This window comes from Eubalaena glacialis, chromosome 6 (genome assembly GCF_028564815.1).
Source record: "Eubalaena glacialis isolate mEubGla1 chromosome 6, mEubGla1.1.hap2.+ XY, whole genome shotgun sequence".
Classification (NCBI taxonomy): Eukaryota; Metazoa; Chordata; class Mammalia; order Artiodactyla; family Balaenidae; genus Eubalaena; species Eubalaena glacialis.
In genome coordinates, this window is record NC_083721.1 from 49,088,487 (window position 1) to 49,113,158 (window position 24,672).

General features: G+C 38.2%; 1 protein-coding gene across 1 annotated transcript in view; it reads left to right on the forward strand.

Annotated features, from left to right (window-relative positions):
• TMEM45A (transmembrane protein 45A) overlaps positions 1-24,672 on the forward strand; it is an 87,847-nt gene that overhangs the window by 38,686 nt on the left and 24,489 nt on the right. The window contains exons 2-3 of the mRNA XM_061193026.1: positions 22,125-22,316; positions 23,594-23,806. Coding sequence (XP_061049009.1) covers positions 22,127-22,316; positions 23,594-23,806 — 403 coding nt within the window. The 5' untranslated portion in view covers positions 22,125-22,126. The remainder of the gene's footprint in view (positions 1-22,124; positions 22,317-23,593; positions 23,807-24,672) is intronic.

A 24,672-nucleotide genomic window follows, 5' to 3' on the forward strand; every position in this document is an offset into this window, starting at 1 on the left:
CTTTTCACCTGGTGATGGGCTGTGGTCCGACTTCTGTGCAGCTGTGATGTGGGCTGGAAACACTGGATGGGGACAGTGAATAGTGATGTCAAGAAGATGGATGGACCTCAAGAGACCATCCAGTGTGGGACCGCTGAGGCCCCCCAGTGTGTCCAAGTAGGTCCAGAGGAGTTAGTCAAAAAGCATATATATATATATGCTTTTGGGGGTATTATCCACACAAGGAATCACTGAACAGAGACTTCACCTTCCTTTTCATTTATCTCTTTGGAAGATGTAGTATGCAGCGGGTAGCAGGTTGTCAACAAGAAAGGAATATAATATCTATTCCAGAATTAGTGCACCATAAATATTTGTAAAGTGAGAATACATGAAAGCTAATAAAAAAGTAAGTTTTCAACAACGCCTTTATGGAGATCAAAATGTCTATAAATTTCCCCATCTAAATTACTGTAGTATTTGACTACAGGAAAAGAAACAAAACACCAACAGAAATTCAGAAAATATCTTGTATATTAGGTCCTTAATCTATATTTGCTAAATCTGTTGAAAGGAACAACAAGAATAATATAGTGCCCATCACATATGACCGCTTTTACGACAGTTTTTACTTTGGGTTCCAAGACTTTCCTCTCTCATGCTACTTGCTCAGAACCAATTTGCAGAAGAACCAGTGAAGAAACAGTGATTCAGTGGCTCTGATGTCAGAATGCTGGGAATCATGAAGTGGTTGGAAGAAACACTGGAAATCCTCCTCGACCAATGGTTCCAAACTTACCATATGAGACTGACCCATTTTTAACATCATGGATTTCTAGCATTCCTCCCAACTGCATCCCACAATTTGATTGTGGCTATACTTTTACAATCTGTTGATTGAGAAAAAAAGACATAGCCATACCAATGCAGGTGGCCTCTTATAATGGAACCTTGGCCCAGGGATCCTCAGCTTACTTGATGGGACCACCAACAGTTTAGACCAAATTTCTCATTGTATAAATGAGGCACAGGGCATTTTTGATTAAGAAATAGAAAAGGTATAATTCGGAAAAGCATAGGATGTTTAAGTAGAGATTTGGAAATATTCAGCAGTCACAACCGAGTCAACTTGGTATCTCTTACTTAGAGAAACATGCTAATGGATTTCATTCTTGGGGAGACAGAAAAACCCAGAAATTTCATTCTTGGGTTTTTTCCTCTTATTTTCATGTGGTGCTTCACCATTTCTTCATTAGCTTCATGGGTATTCCTTGAGAAATCTCCACACTGAGCTGTTGCAATATTCTTTACCCCATGGAAATACCTTCATGTGTTGCCAGATAAAACACAGGATACCCAGTGAAATTTGAATTCCAAATAAGGATGCAATATATGGGACATACTTAGGCCAAAAAAATTGTTCATCTGGAATTCAAATTTCACTGGTATCCTATACTTTATTGTTGTTGTTGATAACTGTGGCAAGTAGACCTACCTAAGTGCTGAAGGGCAAGAAATGAAAACCTGGGTGACAGTCTTGCAAAGCTGTCAACACTGGTTATTGACATGTTTTCTGGGGACCTTTCAGATTTCTGTCAAAGGAAGGCTCGTGTATGGTTTTCTCAGGGAGGCTTACTGTACTACACAGACACGCAACCCAACTCAGGCCCTGGCAGCCCAGGCAGCAGTTGCTCATTTCTCTTTATTCCCTTTGTTCATTCTCATTTACCTTGAGATTTTGTCATGAACTTGCATACCTGACCTCTTGGGGGGGGGGGGCAGAAACAAAGATGAAGATTTTTTTTTTCCTGAAATAATGGCTTTAAGTGTAAGATCAGGGGACAGGGGAGGAGGCAGGAGGGCAGGCGACTTCAGCCACTCAGACCCCCCCATTTTCCTGTACAAGAGTCACAGCATTTCCCATGGAGCATAGCGAGCTACAAAACTGCTTTTTCTTGTCTGAACTTGAATTTACAGGAGGCTGGAGTTTAGATGCCTATTTCTGTCTCATTTTTCCCTCACGCCATTTTTCTTTCCCTCTATAAAGTAGATGCAAAAGAAAAACTGGCATTGGACCATTTTTCTTTTCATTAATTTAATTTATAAAATGGGATATCCTATGGTTTTTCTTCACTCCAATTGTAAAATCAGTGAATTTATTCCAAAAACATGCAGAATACTATGATAAAGCCAAAGAAACAGTTCATTTGATGGTTATTCACATTGAAATCCTGTCACCTAAGGGCAGACCTGTGGAAAGAATGACTTTCACAACAGACCCTAAGGGTCAGAGAGGTTTTCCTTTCTAGGAGGTTGGAAAGAAAGCTCTGCAAATCAGGCCACTTGTTGGATGGGATTTTGTTTTCTGCCCAGAAATGGGCTTTTGAAGGTTAATTTTACAAAGTTCTATGATGGTGAATGCCAGTGTCTGCCCCACCCATAAAGTGAGACCTCAAATGTTTGGTTGGTAGGAGGTAAATATTTGGAATCAGAGGGTATGAAGAAATAAAAAAACAGAGAAGTTAGTGGTAGGCTCTAACAATTGACAGAAGAAACCAAGGACTAGAAGGCAGTAGCACATGAGTTGGCTTAAAAGTTGGGCATTGCTTTAATTCATTCATCAAACATTTCTGAGTGCAGTCTTGGTGCTTGGATGAGTACGGAGCTCCTGGCTAGTGAGAAGAGATTGAGAGTAAAAGTATAAGAAAAGTGCTGTGGTAAAGGGATGTGCAGGTGCAGTGGGACCAGAAAGGGTTCAGTCTAAATCAGACTGGAAGTTCAAGGTCAAGGGAAGAGTCACCTCCAAGGCCAGCTCCTTCGAGCTTTAACTTCTCCCTTATGGGTCACAGCCTCAGATTTCTCAGGATAGCCTTGATTTTCCATATGCTGTGCTGTCATCAAGACCTGTGACAAAAAAAAACAAAAACAAAAACAGGTCTCTTTCATTTCTTTTGGCTTGGCTCTTTCATTTCTTTTTATCTTTCCCAACTTTTAAGTAGAAAATGTCAAGACACAAAATAGTATAATACCCATTAGCCAGTTTCAACAGGGGAGGAGGCAGGAGGGCAGGGCAGGCAGGGGCCAATTTTGTTTTATGTTTCCTTACTCATTTCTCCTCTCTCCCAGATAATTTTGGTATTAGAATTCTCCAGAGAAAAAGAACCGAAAGGATGTGTGTGTGTGTGTGTGTGTGTGTGTGTGTGTGTGTGTGTGTATGAATATATGGAAAAAGAGAGAGAGATTGATTTAGTTTAAGGAGTTGATTCTTGAGATTATGGGGGCTGGCAAGTCTGAAATCTGCAGGGCAGGCCAGCAGGCTAAAGACTGAGGGAAGAGATGGTGTTGCAGTTTCTATTGGGAAGAAAATCTGGAAGCAGAATTACTTCTTCCTTGGAGAAACTCAGTCTTTTCTCTTGAGGCCCTCAACTGACTGAGCACACCACCTCCCTGCCCCATGCTCCCCCCACTGCCCTGTGGAGGGTAATCTGCTTTTCTCCATGTCAACTAATTTAAATGTTGATCACATCTAAAAAATACCTTCACAGCAACATCTAGACTGGTGTTTGACCAAAAACTGAGTAGCATGAGCTTAGCCAATTTAACACACAAAATTGACCATCACAATTTGGAAACTAATCCAAGTCATCATATTATTTGGTCCATAATATTTTAGTGTATATCTTTTAAAAATAAAGATTAAGAAAAAAGCCTTAAATACAATATGATTCACCCCTATAAAATTAAAAGTCTTGAACTGTTTTTGTGTGAATTAGGATCTAAATAAAGCTCATACATTGCAATTATAGATAGGACTCAAGAGTCTTTGTTAATACACAAGTTCTCTCTTTGTTTGTTTTTCTTACAGTTTATTTGTTGAAGAAGCCAGTTTGTCCTGTAGGATTTTGCATCATTTGGTTTTACTGGTTGTGTCCCTATGATGTCATTTAACATGCTCCTCTGCCCCTACGTTTGCTGTAAATTAAGAATTACATAGAGAGGTTGGATCACACCTAGGTTCACTTTTTTTTGCAAGAATACTTCAGGTGCATCTTGTCGCGTTCTTTCTTTGTTATCAGTCGTCTTTGTTCATCATTGCCTGCATTTATTAGTTCATCAGGGCTTGTAAAATTCTAAATTCTATCATTTCTTCTGTATTGATTAGCTAAAATATTTATATTAAGAGGAATTTCCCCTCATGAACTATTTGGGTACAGTTCTTCCTAATTCTTTTTCCCAGTGTTTCCCCAGGTGGAGTTAATAAACTTCTAGGCGTCTGCTGACATGTTCTTGAGGGGTGGGGAAGGAGGTCTGCAAGCTTTCTATTATAATCATCTAACTGCATTTTCATCTCAGCAATTACTGAGAAATATTATAAGCCTATTCTACATCACCTGGGTGAGCATCTTGTATCAGAATTCAGCCAAACATCTCAGTGCTGAAGCTTACATTTTTGTACAATACTTAAGATCATGATAGGGGCATGTAGCACTGATTTAATTATCAAGGGTTGATGAATAAAGAAGACGGGCTTAATATGCTAGACAATGTTCCAGTGGATTTTAGTTTGAATAGAGAGCTGAGTCAGTTTGGGGGTGGACACGGTAATATACATCTTCTGGACCAAAAAGCATATGTGCTGTAGCTGTCAGTTTCAGAGGTACGGGTGAAAGGCCACTTATTTTAAAAGAAATAATTGTCTATTTGATTTGCATTAATTTATTTGATTTGTTTTGGTTTTGTAGTTTTTGCTTCTATTTAATTTGTAAATTGGTTTTATTTTTGTAGTTGTCCAAGTACGTATTTTTTCTATTTAAGAAAGTTCATAATAAAAGCAATTTGCCAACATACTGGCTCTAAAAGAATTTTTTTCCTTCTGTACCTTAGACAGTTTGAGAAACAGTGCTTTATCCCATTCTGGCTTTCCTAGGGCTATTAGCTAATCCCACCTCTAGTGTAATTTGTCTTGTTAAGGAGTGAGCTCTTTTTTTTTTTTTTTTTTTTGATTTATTTATTTTTGGCTGTGTTGGGTCTTCGCTTCTGTGCAAGGGCCCCCTCCAGTTGCGGCGAGTGGGGGCTGCTCTTCATCGCGGTGCGCGGGCCTCTCACTGTCGCGGCCTCTCTCGCCGCGGAGCACAGGCTCCAGACGTGCAGGCTCAGCAGTTGTGGCCCACGGGCCCAGTTGCTCCGCGGCATGTGGGATCCTCCCAGACCAGGGCTCGAACCCGTGTCCCCTGCATTGGCAGGCAGACCCCCAACGACTGCGCCACCAGGGAAGCCCCAAGGAGTGAGCTCTTTTATGAGCTCTTCAGGGGTCCTCTGGTGCAGCCAGGATTGAGAAGTAGACAACACTAAGCCCTTGAGTCTCCCTCAGTGACGGAACCTGAGAGTCTAAAGAGGCTCCATCCGCTCCTGTTTCCTTCTCCCCCCACCGTCTGTTGGTGATTTTTAAAGTTTTTATTTTTATGACTGTTAGAGGCCCTCCTTCTGACTGGCATTCCTAAGGCGGTATGGCAGGCTGACTAACGCCCCCCCGCAAGATGTCCAGGTTCTAATCTCCGGAAACTGAGAATGTGTTGCCCTACATGTGTAGGGAAGGCAAAACTAGACTTCTACCCATTTTAGGTTTTCAGCTGGGATTTTTAAACAAAAAGACAGATTAACGGGAGGAAAAACTAACAGTCTTTTTTTTTTAAGCACATGCAACACCCATCATGTGGGAGAAACCTCAATGAAAAATAACTCAAAGCAGCAGCTTAGAATTCTGGCTTATAGAGCATCGTCAACAAAGAACAATAAATTTGTAGAGAAGTGATAGGACAAAGGAAAGCAGTTTAGGTTTCCAAGGGCGGCAAACCGTGGGAAGATAAACATCTGAGAACTAATGACACAGATTTGTTTGACAGATTCCTCTTGCCACCTCTGGGCTGATAAGAATATGTCTCCAGTGAAAGAAGAATGAATATCCTGCCTCTAGGAAGTAATGAGGAGGGCAGAGAGCTTCTCCTCCATTTGCTGCTTCTTAATTGCCTTCAGCTCAAAATTATTTTTATGTCAAAGAGGCATATTTTCGGGTGATGTATTCTGGTTTCCTTTAGTTCCCAATTTGAAATTTTATTTTTAGAAAGTGTCACATATTAGCAGCTGAGTTTGGTTAGAAGTTGTGAGATAAGAGATCAGCAAAGGGGGAGAAAAACATAGATAGGAACAAGCAGAAAAGGATGAATTTAAGTACATTGTTTCCTATTTTATTGAATCAGTTTCTTAATTTGGGAATAGGTCAGTTCAGTTCAACAATTGTGTCTCATTTCAGAAGGTGTTGTTGTGGGTGAGTTTCCACCTAAGTTAAGCCACTATGTGGTCCAAGCAACCAGGGATTTAGTAAGAGGCATTTCTCTAAAAACAAAAGAAAAATGAAGTCTAATGGTTGGAGTAGACTATAAAACTGCTTGTTGAGTCCAGATGGCAGTCAGCTGAGCAGATTTCTAGATATTGGGCTCAAAGCATCTTTTGCAGTTTGAATGTCTCTGGGGATGTCATCAGGTGTGTTCCAGTAAACTTTCTGAGTGGCCCACACAGCAACAGGCATGAAGGTTGTCCATACATGAGCTGTTGTGATATTTCTGTTTATATCAAGTTGTCCAGCTTCAGCTTATACGGTTTTGGGAAAGGGGCAGTTTTATTTCTTAGTGATTACAAGTCAGAAGGGTGGGAGAAAACTTGGAGGTGTTAGTTTGGAGAGTTGTGGCCAGATATTGGAGGAAACTAAAAGAATTTGGGATCCACTCCAGTTCACAGGTAAATAACAAAACCTCAGTGACAGTGAACAGGGCTAGAATCTAATGTCCACAAAGGGGTGTTATAGTTTTTCATTGAAACACCGTTTTTCTCTCTACAATCACCCCCATTTTTACCAAAGATAGTCATAATAAGACTAATTGGTTTGCCAAATAAGTCTAATTTCATTAAACTTGGTCTGATTATTTACATAAATGCAGCAAGAATAGAGATTGATCATGTAAGCTTTTTTCAGTCTGTTTTGCTAGAATTTTTGATAAAGACTATGAGATTATTCTGGAAGCCAAGCCAAGGACTCACTTGCAATGCCTATAGATTTAGGTAAATTCCTCTCTTCCTGAGGTCTAAAATGTCATGAGGTTCTGGATCTGCTAGGAAATGACTTTCCATACTCATTGGTTAGGCTGGGAACCCTATAAACAAGATTTACCAGGTAGTTTTCTGAAGGGAGGTTTTATTGGCTCCATAAAGTCAACCTTAGTTTCTTAAAACCGTCTGGTTATGTCCGAGTCTATGAACATCATTCTCAAATGTAACATTCCAGTCAAAGTCTTGGTAATATAACCAATATTTCCCACTGTGTTCTGTTCTAAGGAAAACAGATTCTCACTGAGTCTATGCAAATAACTATATTGCCATGAAAATAAGAATACTCAATAAGAACTTCTGAATTCTTGAGGGATCAGGTAGGGAGAAAATTCTGTTTACAAAGATATAATTTACCAAGTTGCTGTTAAGTTATAAATAGCTTGATAGAAAAGAGAAAAAGTTTTTCTTAAATCTGGAAAAACAAAACATTAATGAACTGGCAATGTTTCAAAGAAAAAAGTAATAGAAAATTATAATCATCCTCATCAGTTCATTCAGTCCTATGTAATTAATTCTTGTTCTGCGTGACCTTGGGTTAGCAGTTTTATGAATCAATCAGTTTCTCCATAACAATTCTAGAAATTCTTACTTAGTTCAATGGTATGATTTTAGAGTTATCAGAAACCTGTATTCTAGAGTACTTGTCAAGGTCTTTTCCATAAATCTCTTTGAAGACACAGCAATTTTGGATCATAGCTGCTTGTTAAAGCTTTCAGGAAAGCATCAGAATAATACAGTAACTTTCTGTGAATGCCAGAAGACTTAAATATGGCCATGGTTAAAGTTCTGATGAGAATTCATTATAATTTAATTGACAAGGAAATTTGGTTATTTATGAGACATACAACATTTTAAGATGATAGCTGGAATTACGACTGATAACATACTAGGAATGTCAGATTTTATATGATTTCTGGACTACTTATAATAGTAACATACACCCATATAATATATTATAGGTATATATTGTATAATATTTTATACAATATAATCTAAAGAAGGTTTAGTATCACTTCTTATTTCCATGTAATTTAACATATCAAATAAGCCTAATTAGTTTAACCCTTCTCTTTTGAGAGAACAAATCCTTCCAGATTTTACAGGGGGCCTCTGGAAAATCCCAAAGTTAGGTCCAAATCAAAAAGACTTCATTTAGAGTTTGGTTTTGAGAAGTTTGTAAAAGATGTCAAGAGGTTTAGAACACTTGATTTAATAGGATCAGAGGTCATTGTGAAATAATAGTTACCCATTTAACCACAGTGACAATAAAAAGATTTCAAAGGCAAATACAGAAAGTTACATGTTGTAAAAAAACCTTAGCTCTCTTAATATTAAGGCTCAGTTTTTCTTCAGTAATCGAACATCTGATAAAGACAACATGAGGCACAGAAAATATGTATTTTTTAACATCTTTATTGGAGTATAATTGCTTTACAATGGTGTGTTTGTTTCTGCTTTATAACAAAGTGAATCAACTATACATATACATATATCCCCATATCTCTTCCCTCTTGCTTCTCCCTCACTCCCACCCTCCCTCATCCCACCCCTCTAGATGATCACAAAGCACCGAGCTGATCTCCCTGTGCTATGCTGCTGCTTCCCACTAGCTATCGGTTTTATATTTGGCAGTGTATATATGTCCATGCCACTGTCTCACTTCATCCCAGCTTACCCTTCCCCCTCCCCGTGTCCTCAAGTCCATTCTCTAGTAGGTCTGCGTCTTTATTCCCGTCCTGCCCCTAGGTTCTTCGTGACCACTTTTTTTTTTTTTTTAGATTCCATATATATGTGTTAGCATACGGTATTTGTTTTTCTATTTCTGACTTACTTCACTCTGTATGAAAGACTCTAGGTCCATCCACCTCACTGCAAATAACTCAGTTTCGTTTCTTTTTTTGGCTGAGTAATATTCCATTGTATATATGTGCCACATCTTCTTTATCCATTCATCTGTTGATGGACACTTAGGTTGCTTCCATGTCCTGGCTATTGTAAATAGAGCTGCAATGAACATTGTGGTACATGACTCTTTTTGAATTATGGTTTTCTCAGGGTATATGCCCAGTAGTGGGACTGTTGGGTCATATGGTAGTTCTACTTTCAGTTTTTTAAGGAACCTCCATACTGTTCTCCGTAGTGGCTGTATCAATTTACATTCCCACCAACAGTGCAAGAGGGTTCCCTTTTCTCCACACCCTCTCCAGCATTCGTTGTTTGTAGATTTTTTGATGATGGCCATTCTGACTTGTGTGAGGTGATACCTCATTGTAGTTTTGATTTGCATTTCTCTAATGATTAGTGATGTTGAGCATCCTTTCATGTGTTTGTTGGCAATCTGTATATCTTCTTCGGAGAAGTGTCTATTTAGGTCTTCTGCCCATTTCTGGATTGGGTTGTTTGTGTTTTTGATATTGAGCTACATGAGCTGCTTGTAAATTTTGGAGATTAATCCTTTGTCAGTTGCTTTGTTTGCAAATATTTTCTCCCATTCTGAGGGTTGTCTTTTTGTCTTGTTTATGGTTTCCTTTGCTGTGCAAAAGCTTTTAAGTTTCATTAGGTCCCATTTGTTTATTTGTGTTTTTATTTCCATTTCTCTAGGAGGTGGGTCAGAAAAGATCTTGCTGTGAGTTATGTCATAGAGTGTTCTGCCTCTGTTTTCCTCTAAGAGTTTTATAGTGTCTGGCCTTGCATTAGGTCTTTAATCCATTTTGAGTAGGTGCACATAATCTGTTTGGACTTGTTTTGATACAGTAGTTAACAGCTAAACTTGTTACATTTCTCTTTTTCCCAAGAGAAAAGAAAAAAAATCTTTTTAAGTTAAGGGGTTTTGACCAAGGGTCTTGTAAACCAGTACTTCTTATTTGGGAAGGGGCTCTGATTTAGCCCCTCAGGGGATATTTATCAATATATGTAGATATCTTTGACTGTCACAACTGGCGGGAGAGTGCTGCCAGAATCTAGTATGTAGAGGCCAGGGATGTTGCTAAACATTTTGGAAAGCACAGCCCAGCCTCACACAACAAAGAATTATGGGCATGAAATGTTAATAGTGCCGCTGTAGAGAAATTTTGCCCTAGACTTGTGTTTCTAGTTTTTAATGTGCATATGAATTACATGGGGATCTGGCTAAAATGATTCTGATTTGACCTCATGTCCCCAAAGGATAGAACTAGGCTACAGAGTGTTCTCTGTAGATAGGCATCCAGGTATCATTATGGATAGAGCTCTTGATAACAGCAACTCCTTCTTTAGAAGGTGTGATGCAAATGAACGTGTCAACACTATTGATTCAGGTGTGGTTACTGCATTTTGGCTGTACATTGCTTAGTAAGTGAGTCTAGGCCACGGGGTGCCTGCACCTCTGCCCTGAAGCAGAGTGACATAGCTTTCTCTTCTAGGCAGGGAGTGGGTAGTAGAATACAGAGTCTGGAAGTCACGTTTTTGTGGAAGCAGTTTGTCAAGACTGATGAATGTTCTGGATCTTCCCTGGGACATCCAAGAGATTCAAGTTGGCTATGAGGCAGGGCTAACGGAGAGTGAGATTTGAATGTCACCAGAATGAGGTATTGAAGGAGCTGGAGGAGGCCCCTTTGCTGGACATCTTTAAATAGAAATTAGATTCTAATATTGTGGAAGGGTTTAAGGGGTCTGATGCGTATCTCTGTTATATCCTTTTTTTTTTCTCAAACCATTCAGTTGCTTCTTATTGTCCATGGAATAAAGTTTAAACGTATTAACCTGGCATTTAAGGTTCTCTATTATCTGGCTTTAAAGACCCTCTTAGTGTTTTTTTTTGTTTGTTTGTTTTTTGTTTTGTTTTGTGTAGTTTTAAGAAAAGTTTAAAAAGAAAATCTAAAAAGTAACAACCTAGGAATAGAGAGGGAACTTCCTCAATTTGATTCAGAATATCTACACAAAACCTACAGTTAACATCATACTTAATGGTGAAAGACTGGATGCTTCCTCCTTAAGATTGGGAACAAGGCAAGGTTGTCCCCTTTCACCACTAGCATTCAACATTATACTGGAAGTTCTAACTAATGCAATAATATAAGAAAAAGAAATACAAAGTATACAGGTTGAGAAGGAAGAAATAAAACTGTCTTTGTTAGCAGATGATATGATTGTCTACGTAGAAAGTCTCAAAGAATCAACAACAACAACAAACTCCTGGAACTAGTAAGTGATTATAGTTGCAAGATATAAGGTTAATATATAGAAGTCAACTGTTCTCCTATAAACAGCAATAAACACCTGGAGTTTGAAATTAAAAGCATAACACTTTTTACCTTAGCACCAAAGAAAGAAAAGAAAAGAAATACAAGTTTAAGAAAATATGTTCAGGATTTATATGAGGAAAACTACAAACCTCTAATGAAAGAGATCCAAGATCTACATAAATGGAGAGATATTGCATATTTATGGATTAGAAGAATCAATGTTGTTAAGTTGTCAGTTCTTAGATTCAATGTTGTCATCGATCTATAGGTTCAATGCAATCCCAATCAAAATCTCAGCATTTTTTTTTGTGGATATTGACAAACCAATTCTAAATATTATATGGAAAGGCGAAAGACCCAGAATAACCAACACAATCTTGAAGAATGAAATCAGAGGACTGACACTGTCCGAGTTCAAGAATTAGTAGTAAGCTATAGTTATCAAAACAAGGTAGTATTGGTGAAAGAAAAGACATATAGATGAGTGAAACAGAATAGAGAGCCCATAAATAGACTCACATACATATAGTCAACTGATCTTTGACAAAGGGGCAAAAGCAATTCTATATATAGAGAGGATAATCTTTTCAGTAAATGGTGCTAGAACAACTGTATATCCACATGCAAAAAAAAAAAAAAAAGAAAAAAAGAATCTAGACACAGTCCTTAGATTTTTTCACAAAAATTAATTCAAAATGGATCATAGACCTAAATGTAAAAACAAAACTATAAAACTTTTAGAAGATAACGTAGGAGAAAATCAAGGTGACCTAGGATATGATGAGTTTTTAGATACAACATCAAGTGCCCAATCCATGAAAGAAAAAAATGTATAAGTTAGACTACATTATAATTAAAAACTTCCAATCTGTGAAAGACACTTTTAAGAGAATGAAAAGGCAAGCCACCAACTGGGAGGAAATATTTGCAATTCATATGTCTGATAAAGGACAGATATCCAAAATATACAAAGAACTCTTAAAAGTCAACAGTAAGAAAACAAATAACCCAATTCAAAAGATCTGAACAGACACTTCATCAAAGAAGATATGCAGATGGAAAATTATCATATGTCTTCATGGGTCTGCAAATTAAAACAACAGTGAGGTACTATTGTACACATATTAGAATGGCCAAAATCCAGAATACTGATAACATCAAATGCTAGAGAGGATGTGGAGCAACAGCTCTCTGTCATTTGTTGCTGGGAGTGCAAAATGGTGCAGCCATTTTGGAAGACATTTTCACAACTTCTTATAAAACAAATCATACTCTTACCATATGATTCAGGATTCTGCTCCTAGGTATTTACTCAAATGAGTTGGGAACTGATGTCCACGCAAAAAAATGCACATGCATGTTTATAGCAGCTGTATAATATAATCATCCCAAACTGGAAGCAACCAAGATGTCCTTCAGTAGGGGAATGGATAAAAACAAAAACAAGAACAACAAAAAACAGTGATACATTCATACAATGGAATATTATTCAGCACTAAAAAGAAATGAACTATCAAGCCACAAAAAGACATGGAGGAAATTTAAACGCAAATTGCTGAGTGAAAGGATTCAGTCTGAAAAGGCTACATATTATATGATCCCAATTATATGACATTCTGGAAAAGGCAAAACTATAGAAATAATAAAAAGACCAGTGGTTGCCAGGGACTCAGGGGGAGGAAGGAGGGATGAATAGGTGGAACAAAGGAGATTTTTGTGGCATATTCTGTATGATACTGTAATGATGGGTACATGACATGATGCATTTGTCAAACCCAAAGAACTGTAAAACACCAAGAGTGAACCCTAATGTAAATTATGGACTTCAGTTAATAAAAAGGTATCACGATTGGTTCATCAGTTGTAATGTACCACATTAATGCAAGATGTTAATAATTGGGAAACTGTGAGGGCTGGGGAGAGAAAACATGGAACTCTGTAATTTCTGCTCAATTTTCTGTAAACCTAAAGATTTTCTAAAAAGATAAAGTCTGTTAATTTAAAAAAAATAATGAAAAGCAGAAAAAATAATATGGCAAACTCTAGTCTTCCTAACATGTAGAACTGACATTTTGTATTATTTGTTTCAAGTTTTTCTTTCTTTTAAATAAAACAAATAAAATATTACAGGTCAAGCACCCCTTGACATCCCTCAGTTCTAGTTTCCTTCACCCTCCCCAAAGGAAACACTATTACTACTGCATACCCTCGCTTCTATATTTTTATATTCATATATGTGCATGAGCAATGAATTGTATTATTTTTCAGGTATTTAAAAATAATACATAAGTTGAATCAAACTGTAACTGTTTTGCTACTTGCATTTTTCATTCAACCTAATGCTTTAAAAATCTATCCATGTTGCTAAGTACAGATCTAATGCTTTTATCTTTAAAAAGATCTTTTTTAACTGTAGTATCATATTCTATTATATATGTTACTTCATGTTATTTTTCCATTTCTCTATTGATGGATGTTCAGATTATTTCTAATTTTATATTACTACTACCAATGCAACAGTAAATTTTTTTTTTTTTTTACATATTCAGGAGACTGTGTCTATGAATTTTTCTAGGGTATATAATACAAATGGAATTGCTGGATTGTGGTCAGCAATCCAGTTTACACTTCTGGTGGTGTGTAAGCATTCCCATTTCCTCACACTCTCACCAACACTTGATATAATAGATCTTTTGAATTTTGCTAATCTATAGGTGAAAATAGCTCTGCTTTAAATTTAGTTTTCTTCAATTTCTAGTGAAATTGAACATCTTTTCATATGATTATCAGACATTAAGGTTTTGCCTTGTGTTGAATTGTCTGTTCTTATTCTTCGCCCATGGGAGGCGGGTGTTGGGGAGCAGATTTTTTTTCTAACTGATTCCTGGTTAAAAATGACATTCTGGCTACTCAGCCTTCATCAGTTACATTTATTGCCAATATCTTCTCGGTCATGTGTCTTTTAACTGTATTTATGGTACATTGTGGTAGAGGTACTATAGACCCAGGGCTGGATATGAATCCCAGTTCCATTACTTATCACCTATGTGACCGTGGACATTTTAGTTCCTAACTTTGCCTCAGTTTCTTCGTCTGCAAAATCAGAGTGACAATAGTATCTACTTCAGAGGTTTCTTGTGAATATTAAGTGAGTTAAAATGCAAAGCACTTACTTGAATGGAGACTGGTAAACAGAAAGCAATCAATAAATGTTAGCTATTATTTTGACACATATGATTTTTAAGTTTTTTTTGTTGCTATAACAAAATAGATTTAAATATTTTTTGCTTTTATACATGATAGAATTTCATTTCCATACTACATAAAATACCCATGAAAATAGAGTATTCAGGAATGGAATGGATCCACAAAGTTGTCAGGAATAAGCTTCTTTCAGGTTCACTGTTCCTTCTCTTCAATATGGGCCTTATAATTTAAATAGCTGCTAACCTGGCGGTCCGGTGGTTAAGACTCTGTGCTTCCAATGCAGGGGACGTGGGTTCAGTTTCTGGTCAGGGAACTAAGATCCCACATGCCACGTGGCATGGCCAAAAAATAAATAAATAAATAAAACGAAGAATATATTAATTAATTAATTAATTATTAGCTGCTAAGGCTCCAGCTATCAAAATCATGTTCCAGGTTGCCAGGAGAGAAGGAAGGGCAGAAGTGTTCATTCTCCCTTTTCAATTAGCTTCACTGAAGTATAATTTACATGCAATAAAGTTTATCCCTAAATTTTGTGTGTAATTTGATAATTTTTTTGACAAATGTATACACTTGTGTAATTATCTTCACATTCAATATGAAGAATATTTCTATATGTTCTTTTCATCTTGAAAAGTTCCCTCATGCTCCTTGCAGTCAATCCCCTTCCCCTTCCCCCCAGGGAACCACTGAACTGCTTTCTATCATGACAGTTTTGTCTTTTCTAGAATTTCATATAAATGGAATTGTACTCTTTTGTGTCTGGTTTCTTTCACTTAGCACAATGCTTTTGAGATTTATCCAGTAGTTTCAGTAGTTTGTTCCTTTTTATTTAGAGATGTATCAGTTTGTTCACACATTCACTGGTTGGTGAGCATTTGGGTTGTTTCCAGGTTTTGGTTATTATAAATAAAGCTACTATAAGCATCCATGTAAAAATCTTTGTGTGGACATAATTTTAATTTCTCTTGGGTAAATACCTAGAAGCGGAATTGCTAAGCTGAATAGTAAGTGTATGTTTAACTCTGTAAAAAGTTAAAAAGTGACAAACTGCTTTCCAATGGGGCTGTACCATTTTGTGTTCCCACCTGCAGTGTATGAGGTCCAGTTGTCCACATTCTTGCCGACATGTGGTATTGTCTTTTAAACTTTGGCCGTTCTAGTGGATATGTATTGGTATTTGTTATTTTAATTAGCATTTCCCAAATCAATGATGATATTGAACATCTTTTCCTGTGCTTCTTTGCCAATTGCATATAAAAGTTTTAATTTTTGACAGATGACTAGACCTTTGTCAGATGAAGTCATTGCAGACTACTCAGGCCAGCTTTCTTCTTTATTGGCAGCCCTGTGCATTCTGACTTTGACTACAGTAGTAGTGAATAAATACTCTGGCTACGTGCAAAGCTTCACCTCCTTTACATGTGCTAACAACTCAATGATAGACAGTCACAGAAGGAGGAGCCCTTTCCCTGTAGTGTTTAACCTCCTCAAATGTGCTTGGTGAAGACTATTTGATGGGACTATTCAGAAACCTTTTCTAGTCTCTGCCCTTATCTATGAGAAGGCCACATTTAAATCTGAGCGTCTTAGTGCCCCTTTGCTTGTCTCCACATACTCTAAGCCTTTGGTTCTCAAAACTCAAGAATACATAAAAATCAACTGGTGAGTGCTTGTTAAAAATGCAGACTTCTGGGGCTTCCCTGGTGGCGCAGTGATTACAAATCTGCCTGCCAATGCAGGGGACACGGGTTTGAGCCCTGGTCTGGGAAGATCCCACATGCCGCGGAGCAACTAGGCCCGTGAGCCACAACTACTGAGCCTGCGCTCTAGAGCCCGTGAGCCACAACTGCTGAAACCCGTGCGCCTGGAGCCCGTGCTCCACAACAAGAGAAGCCACTGCAATGAGAAGCCCGCGCACTTCAACGAAGAGTAGCCCCCGCTTGCCGCAACTAGAGAAAGCCTGCACGCAGCAACGAAGACCCAACGCAGCCAAAAATAAAATAGTAAATAACAAAAATAAATACTGAGCCTCCCCCTGCCGATTGATTCAGTAGATATGAAGTGAGCCCAGGAATCTGCATTTAATTAGCCTCTCCAGCTATTTCTGATCCTGGTTGCCACCCAGGCCAGGGTTTCAGGGAGGTGGGGTCCCAGGCAGGAGCTCATCATTCATTAGCTATTTATTGAGTGCTTACTAGGTGTGAAGTATTATAGGGGATATGGCCCTTGTTCACCAAGGGTTTACATTGAGGGGGGAAATAAGACTTGAATGCAGATAGGGTAACAGCTGCTTGCTCTCCAGGTTAGAGTCAGACTGTTGTTTCTTTCTTGCTCACATTTCACTTTGTGCAAGCCTCACATTGGTTTAGAATAATTTTTTCTAACTTATTTATTCACTCTTCTCTCTATCAGATTGTGTATTCCTTGAGGGCAAGTGAGCTTCACTGTTGACCTAAAGCATTTTTTTCCATCATCTTTTCCTATTCCTATAACTTTGATTTTGGCAATGACTCCAACCTTAGCACCTTAGCAATGACTCCAACCTTAGCACCTTGCTTGAGGCACTGTATGTTACAAAATGGTTTGTCTTATCAATGATGCTTTATTATGTTACTGCTGCCATAACCATTCCCTTTGTCGTCTATCCATCTTGATGGCCTGGAAGAGAGATAGCAAAGATCAGACATGCTCCATTGGCTTTGGTTTTCACAGCAGGTGGGGCATGACAGTGGTCATGTGGGTGAGGTGTCAAGGTGAGTCTCGGGAAATACTCTACGGCACAACGGTTTGGACTGGAAGTTAGGATGTTCAAAAGGGTGTGGTCCTTAGATTCACATTTATGCAGGCATTGTGACATTCTGAAGACTTATTTGCTCAAGTTCAAGCTGGAAAGATATGAGCACATAGGTTAAGTCTCCAAGGAGGAAGAGTGGGCAATTTTAGATTTAGACCAGTTGGTATCTGCTTTTCCTTCTTGAGACTGGAACGATTGTAGATTCTCTTCTGGGAGAAGAGAACTGCATTGGACTTGACACTGAGGAAAGTGTGAAGGTAAGGATAATTTAACTAAGAAAAGTCTTTCAAAACAGTTGAAATTTGGGAGAGAAAGAACTGGTATGGAATGATGGAGAATCAAAAAAATTTAAAGCTATATATGCTTGTATACACTTTGCTTTGAGAATTAAGGCAAATGGTAAAGTGAGCTCAAGAAATAGCTCAAATTGGTTTAGTGTATTGGAATATATAAATGTCTTGAACTATGAATCACTAATTAAGATTTAGGAATACTTTATTTTGGTGCTGGCTCAAGACGAATTTTTAGTTTAAGTTTTTCTCCATGGTATTTATTTTATATTGAAGTTAGATATTTGGTTGAGATTCCAACAAGTAAGTTGTAGGATTTCTTTCTCTGGGCTATTTTGAGTTCTCTCCTCTTTCTGTACACAGGTCTGGTTTTTGGTTTAAGTGGCTTTGGTTAATGGGAATTAACACCTAACACCTGATTTAGATCTTGAGATTTGCCCAATATTATCCCCAAGTGCTAGAGTTTAAAAATATTTCCCTTTCGGGTGGTGAGTGAGTGTGTGTGTATGTCAGGGGGTGGTCAGAAAAAAGGAGCCAATGAGGGTTTTAGGAGTTGCTTCTTGTCTCAGCCCAGAGGGTGATGGTTGGTGCCATTAGGAGCAGAGGGTTTTTTTAGATGGGGAGGAGTAAACATTTTTAGGATGAATGGCAGCTGGAAGCCAGTGATTGAATCTTGAAGCCCATCATTTTAGGCTTGCCTGAACCTCTTTCCCCACGAGATTACAAATGGTGCGATTAAGCAGGGAGGATGTTGAGGAAGGACCTTTCGGTTTGCTATCCTGGTGATTTTCCCTGGGGTTTCTGCTAGCTGTCCGGCAGGTATGTTCTGCTTCGTGGAAGAGGAAAGCCCTGTGTTCTCCTTCCAAGGGCAATGTGTCTGCTTTTTGGATCTAATTTGAGATCTAATTAAACTCTGGACTACTACGTTTTTGTGAGCAGTGAGTTGTACCTGTAGGCAATAGAAAAACAGGTAACAAAAGACAGATATACAGATAGTGGTGTTCTAGAAGTTGAGTGAAGTGATGTTTGAGGATTTGAGTGATTTTTTTCTCTCCACAGTGGAAGTGAAATCAAGTGAACGCCATTTTGTTGCCAGAAGCAACTGGGTCTGCTTGGTCCCATCGCCAGGCAAATATAACAAGCTGCTTTGACTTCATTTTGTTTGGTTCTTTTAAACAGAGAAAGATTGGAAGCATCAGAGTGTTTCAGATTCAAAGGCTAAAGATACAGAAGTTCTATAACTGATATAAGAACAAGGAGTCGTTTCTTATCCCGCTCTGCTCATCTCAAAATCTTTCAACTATTCCCCATTGCCTTCCTATCACATCCCAATGGGCTGTGCTGAGATATATTAGTCCGTTCGGCCTTTGGGGCAGCAGGAACCTGTTAGCTGGTCATAGAGGTGGATTTGGCCTAGAGCTGCACAATTCAGAAATTTTCATGTTATCTCCAAGATAGGTAATATGTTTCACGTGTGTGTTCAAAGTATTTATTAGGAAAAAGTAAACATTTAAAAGCAACCACAGTTTTGGTAACTCTGTTTTGGATTTTTCTTCCTTTTTTTCATATACCAGAAGCCTTAAAAAAAAGGACCAGGCTCCTAACTTCTGAGAAACCTCAATTACCTGCTTCACAGGCTTTCACAATATAGTGAAATTTCACAGGCTAATGGAGAAGGCAGACTTCCAGTAACTAATCACACAAAGAATTCATTAAAGTAAGAACTGGGTGCTTTGAGAAGGTATAAGAGCGGTCCTCTCCTGTCTGGGCCATCAGGGAGGATTTCCCCAAGCAGATAAAACTGAAGAGGCTAGGGGAAGTCAGCCAAGTTTGGGGCAGGAGAGGGTTGACGTAAGGAAGCAGAGGCAGTAAGCCTCAATAACCAATTAGTTTTCAGGGACATAGGGGGACTTTAGGATGACTTTCACATTTTGGGTTTGGGCAAGTGGGTGAATGGTGGTAACTGGAGGAAAAATTATTTTCTGGTAATGAATGGGTAGATAAGATGATTAGTTCAATGGAGGTGTTGTATAAATATGTGATCTTGTATTATAAGAAGGGCTTAGTTACTCTTAAGTTAGAACTTCACAGTGTATAAGGCACTATACAGGTGCAGTGGGGAATAGAAGAATAGATTTATGGTCCCTGCTTTCAAGGAGCTTATTCTTTAATTGCAGTCAAGGAGTTAAATAACCCCTGAAGATTCTAGTAACACTCTAAGACAACAGCAGGAGAAATGTTATAGGCAGTACACAAATGATTGCTAAGTGAATTGTATAGGTGCTTCTTGCTTTTCTGCAATTGGTATCCAAGTAGACTTGCTCATCTGGTTTTACTCTTGTTTTACTTTCATAGTTTGAGATGGGTTGCAGATAGCATGAGCTTGTTTAATAATACTGTGGGTTATTTGCTTTGGAATAACTCATTTTAATTTTAAATTTGTCTCATTTTACAGAAGAGGAAACTAAGGCATGAGAGGTTAAATAACTTTCCCAAAGTCATGTAGCTGGTAAATGGTAAAGTTGGGATTCAGATCTAGTCAACCTGAATCCAAAGTCCCCTCTCCTCAGTTTTTAAAAAATCCTATTTTTTTTTTTTTTTTTTTTTTTTACTAAATATATCCCCTATCTCCTAATTTTAGACATATATATTGTTTCTAATTTGGTGCCTGTATTTCTGGTTAGATCTTTAGGATAAAGTCCTGGAAGTGGATTTCCTATACCAAGGAATGTAAAGTTTTTAAGGTTCCTTAGAACATATCAAATTCTTTTCCAGAAAAGTTCAGAAAATTTACAGTCGAGATGTACTTTTCAATCCCACGTAGAAGCATTTTTCAATTTCACGTGGTTGTCTAAGCCAAGACAAATAAGAGGACTCAGTAACACTATGATAAAGATGGTGGTTAGGATAATGAATCACAGAATCTGTTAGAGCAGGACGGAACTCCAGGTGTCATCTAGGCCACCTCCTTCTTTATTAGTTAAGAACCAAGGCTCAGAGAGCTTAAGGGGCATAGTCCAAACCATACCTCTAACAGAGTCAGAGTTAGGATAAGAAGCTGCTCTTAGCACTGTGTGATACATTGAGTCAGAGTCTCTTGGATGGTATGGATGATTCAGGGGTGTGCTGAAATGTCCATTTGGGGTCTCAACTGGAGATTTAAGAGACTTTTAGTGTTTGAGTCAGCTTCATAGTTCCCCTTTGAAACTTCACAGTTGTGTCAGAGGAATGTGGAAGTAACTCAGAGGGATCTGCCCCAAACTGAGAGGTCCAGTACCCACCCAAGGAGATAAAGAACTCTTCTGGGCCAGGGGGAACCCTGAAATCCCCTTTCATGAGTTCTCCTGCATCGGGCCTACTGTCAGATCCACAGGGATAATTCTGAACTCTCTTTTCATTATTCTGTAGATGGTACAATATGTTTGAAGAAAGGGCTGCTCACATAATTCAAAACTCATATAATTCAAGACTGGTTTTCTATAGCACTCACCAAAAAAGAAGGAGGATATTTCTGTTTTTTATTGCTTGATCATATAGCAATAGTGTAAACAGAATTTACAAATTGATTTGGCTTGGTATCCCTCTGGATAGGCTGGCTTAAGCTGTTAAACCTCAACATTTTAATGACTTAACACAATAAAGGGTTGCTTCTTGCAAAAATCTGATGCAGGCTGGTTGACTGTCTTCTATGTTGCCGATATGCCGTGCCAAGTTTGCCAAAGCATGGGAAAAGAGAGTTAAAGGAGTCATATAGTCTCTTAACTGACTCAGCCTGGAAGTGACAAATGCCACAGTCTGTTGGCCAGAACTAGAAACGTGGTTCTGATTCAAATGGAGAAGAGGCTGGGAAAAGTGCGTGGAAGAGGACACAGATACTTGATGAGCACTAATGGTCTCTTCCACACACTTGGTGCTTGATACTTTGAAATTACCTACTTAAAATTTTTTGTAGGCAATCTCATATCATTTCAAGTTTTAAACATAAAAGTAAAACTTTCCTGGTACTTCCTTTCAAATATGCTTAAAGTGTAAGTGTTGGTTGAGTACACACTATCACTTTTAATAGATCTTTTGAGCTCCCTGTTAAAAACAATGAAACTTTTCAAAAATAGTTGTGAGATTTAGGTAAGTCATTTCACTTCTCTAAACCTGTATCCCAATTGAAAATGTGACTTAACCCCTCATTCATGGGTATGTTGTGAAAATTAGATTAGAGATCACATGTAAAACACTTGACACAGTACCTAGAACAAGGTAAGTGTTCAACGAATGTGGATTTTTCCTCTTTTTCGTATTGTTGATATTGTAATGGATCTACCACTGCCGACAGTAATACTGGATCCTCTGACTCAGAGGTGTATCCATCATCATCAGAAGATAGTGTACTTTACAGGAATAAGCGATGTTTTGGCCAAATTCTGGAAATGAAATGTCTTCATCTTCTGTATGTTCTTATTTTGGTAGTCATGGGGAATTTCAAAGGCCATGCTCTCCCTGGAACCTTCTTCTTTATCTTGGGGATTTGGTGGACAGCAAAGTGCATTCTGAAATATGCCTTCAAAAAGCACAAGCGGACTTCCTACCTTGATTCCAAAGTATTATTCCATCGAGTAGAAATTTTGGAGGGAATCATAATAGCTGGAATGGCTTTAACTGGTGAGTGACCCTCTTCTGTGTTCTGTTTGCTTTTTGGGGTATTTTCACATGCAAAGAGAAGATTCAGTATTAAAACAAGAAATTGCTAAAATAAAATTTTTATTCAAAAATACCCAAATACATACTCTAATTGTAATTTCTATATGATATAATTTACTAGAAGGTGATACTTCATGTTTATACAAAGGGCTATTCCTTAATGAGTTAGTCATAGCAATTAACTTGCCTGCCCATTCAAGGTGAATTTCCTTTATAGAATTAGTTGGAGCCTTTAAAATAATTTTATATCAATTATTCTGGTGCCTGAAAGAGTAAACTCTATCGGAAACCATTTTTCAAAATGGCACCAAAATAATCAAGTGATTATGGGAAGGCTTCAATAATAAATCATTGCTGATAGGCTGTCCAGACGGTCAGGCTGAAGAAAACCTTATCTCCTGCGCTCATCCTTTTTGTGTGATTACTAAATTAGAGAGGGAGGTTGGGCCAGATGATTGTAAGGCCTTTCCATTGGCTCTATGATTCTGTAAAAACGTTCTGTGTTTTTAAAGTTCCACTTCAGCCTTTCCGTTATGAAAGCGAAAACTTCCTAATTTTCCTTTGGATTTCTTCATGCTTTGTTCATCGTGATAGGTCTTTACCATAGCCATCCAATTACAGAGCAACCATTTACAAAGAGAAGAATTTCCTTGCCAAACTCTATAGATTTATAAATAAAGCAGCATCTTCAAGAAAGCTTAAATGTTTGTGTAACTGACTAGACTATATGCTGTATCTGTCTGTGCTTTCTCGGTTACCCTTCATTGGGGAGAAGCTGAACTCTAGCATTTTAATCCTGAACCAAGCACGACTCCCTACCCAAAGGCATAGTGTGTAAGAAGGAAGTAATCAGATGCCATAGAACTAATCTCACAAATCTAAATCCAAAATTACTCAGGATTTATCTAGTCATTAAATTAAAATAGGAACTAAGACCGTCAGTGGAACTGATCAGGGAACTCAGCGGAACTAAGATCATTAGCTTTGAAGATCTGAAATAGCTGTTTGACTAAATTGGCTATCTTTGACTAAAAGTGATTATCCAAACCAGTATTTGAAGCTCTAAAACCAGCCTAAAGAACCAGTGCTCAGCTGTTAGGGAACAGCCCCGAAAGATGAATCAATGTCATAAAAGGACACTATATTGGACTAAGCAGTAGGCTGATCCTTTCGCATCTTCCTGTTTTCTCAATAAAGTTATGGAAAGATTGCTTAAAGTGTGATATGTCCCTCTGTAGGCATGCTTGGAGAACAGTTTATTCCTGGAGGACCGCACCTGACCTTATATGACTACAAAGAGGGCCAGTGGGTCCAACTCCTGGGCTGGCATCATTTTACCATGTACTTCTTCTTTGGGCTGCTGGGTGTGACAAACATCTTATGTTCCACCATCAGGTCACTTCCTGCCTCCTTTACCAAGTTAATGTTAGCAAATGCCTTATTTGTGGAGGGTAAGTATGAGTATTTTCATATACCTTTCACTATTATTGGACATTTGTCTAGCCCTTTACAATAATACTCCTTTAGTGTCCTGGTGCAGCCTTGATCCACAGGGCCATCTGTTTGGGCCATGGTGAGCTATTGAGATGTCCTAGACAGGATGCCCAAGTTTTTCCTTCCCTACTGACTCATTTAGTACAGCTGGACAAGCACAGTCATTCAATGTGTTTTATTCACATTTCACATCTGTCTTAAAGAACCACCTACCATGGTTATTTATCTCTGGTTCCTCCTGGAGATTTTCATTATTTCCATCTTTAACATGTGAAACTGAGCTCAGAGTAGTGAAGCATATATATCCTCAAACAAGGAGACCACTCACAGCAGAGGAGCTTCCATACCTACAAACTAGCCTTTTTAATATTGATATAGTAAAACTCCACCATTACATGATAAGCAGGGTCCAAAAAATTCAGTCACAGAAAAATGAGGTCCTAACATTTTTTTGTTCAGTTGGCCTCCCTGTTACTGTATAAGGAAACACTGAAAACAAGTATTTAATGACTTGTTTTCATTTATTTCATATGTAAGGGATAGATTGATCATAGAACTAAAAAAGCCCCCAGTTATCAGGAGGCAGTCATTTCCTAACGTCCACCTTGCCTCCCACGTCTAAAGGTAAGAGCTTTTGCCAAACGCTCTTTGAAAACAAGAGCTGGATAAAAGTTGGGCACCAACAACTAACAGCATGATTCTCATTATCTCAGGATGTTACCATATTTTGAATGAACATTCTTTCCTCCTCATCCAAATGAAAAGAATGAAGCTGAAGCCAGAATCTGTCCATGGGATTAAAAAATGTAGCTAGCTACTACTT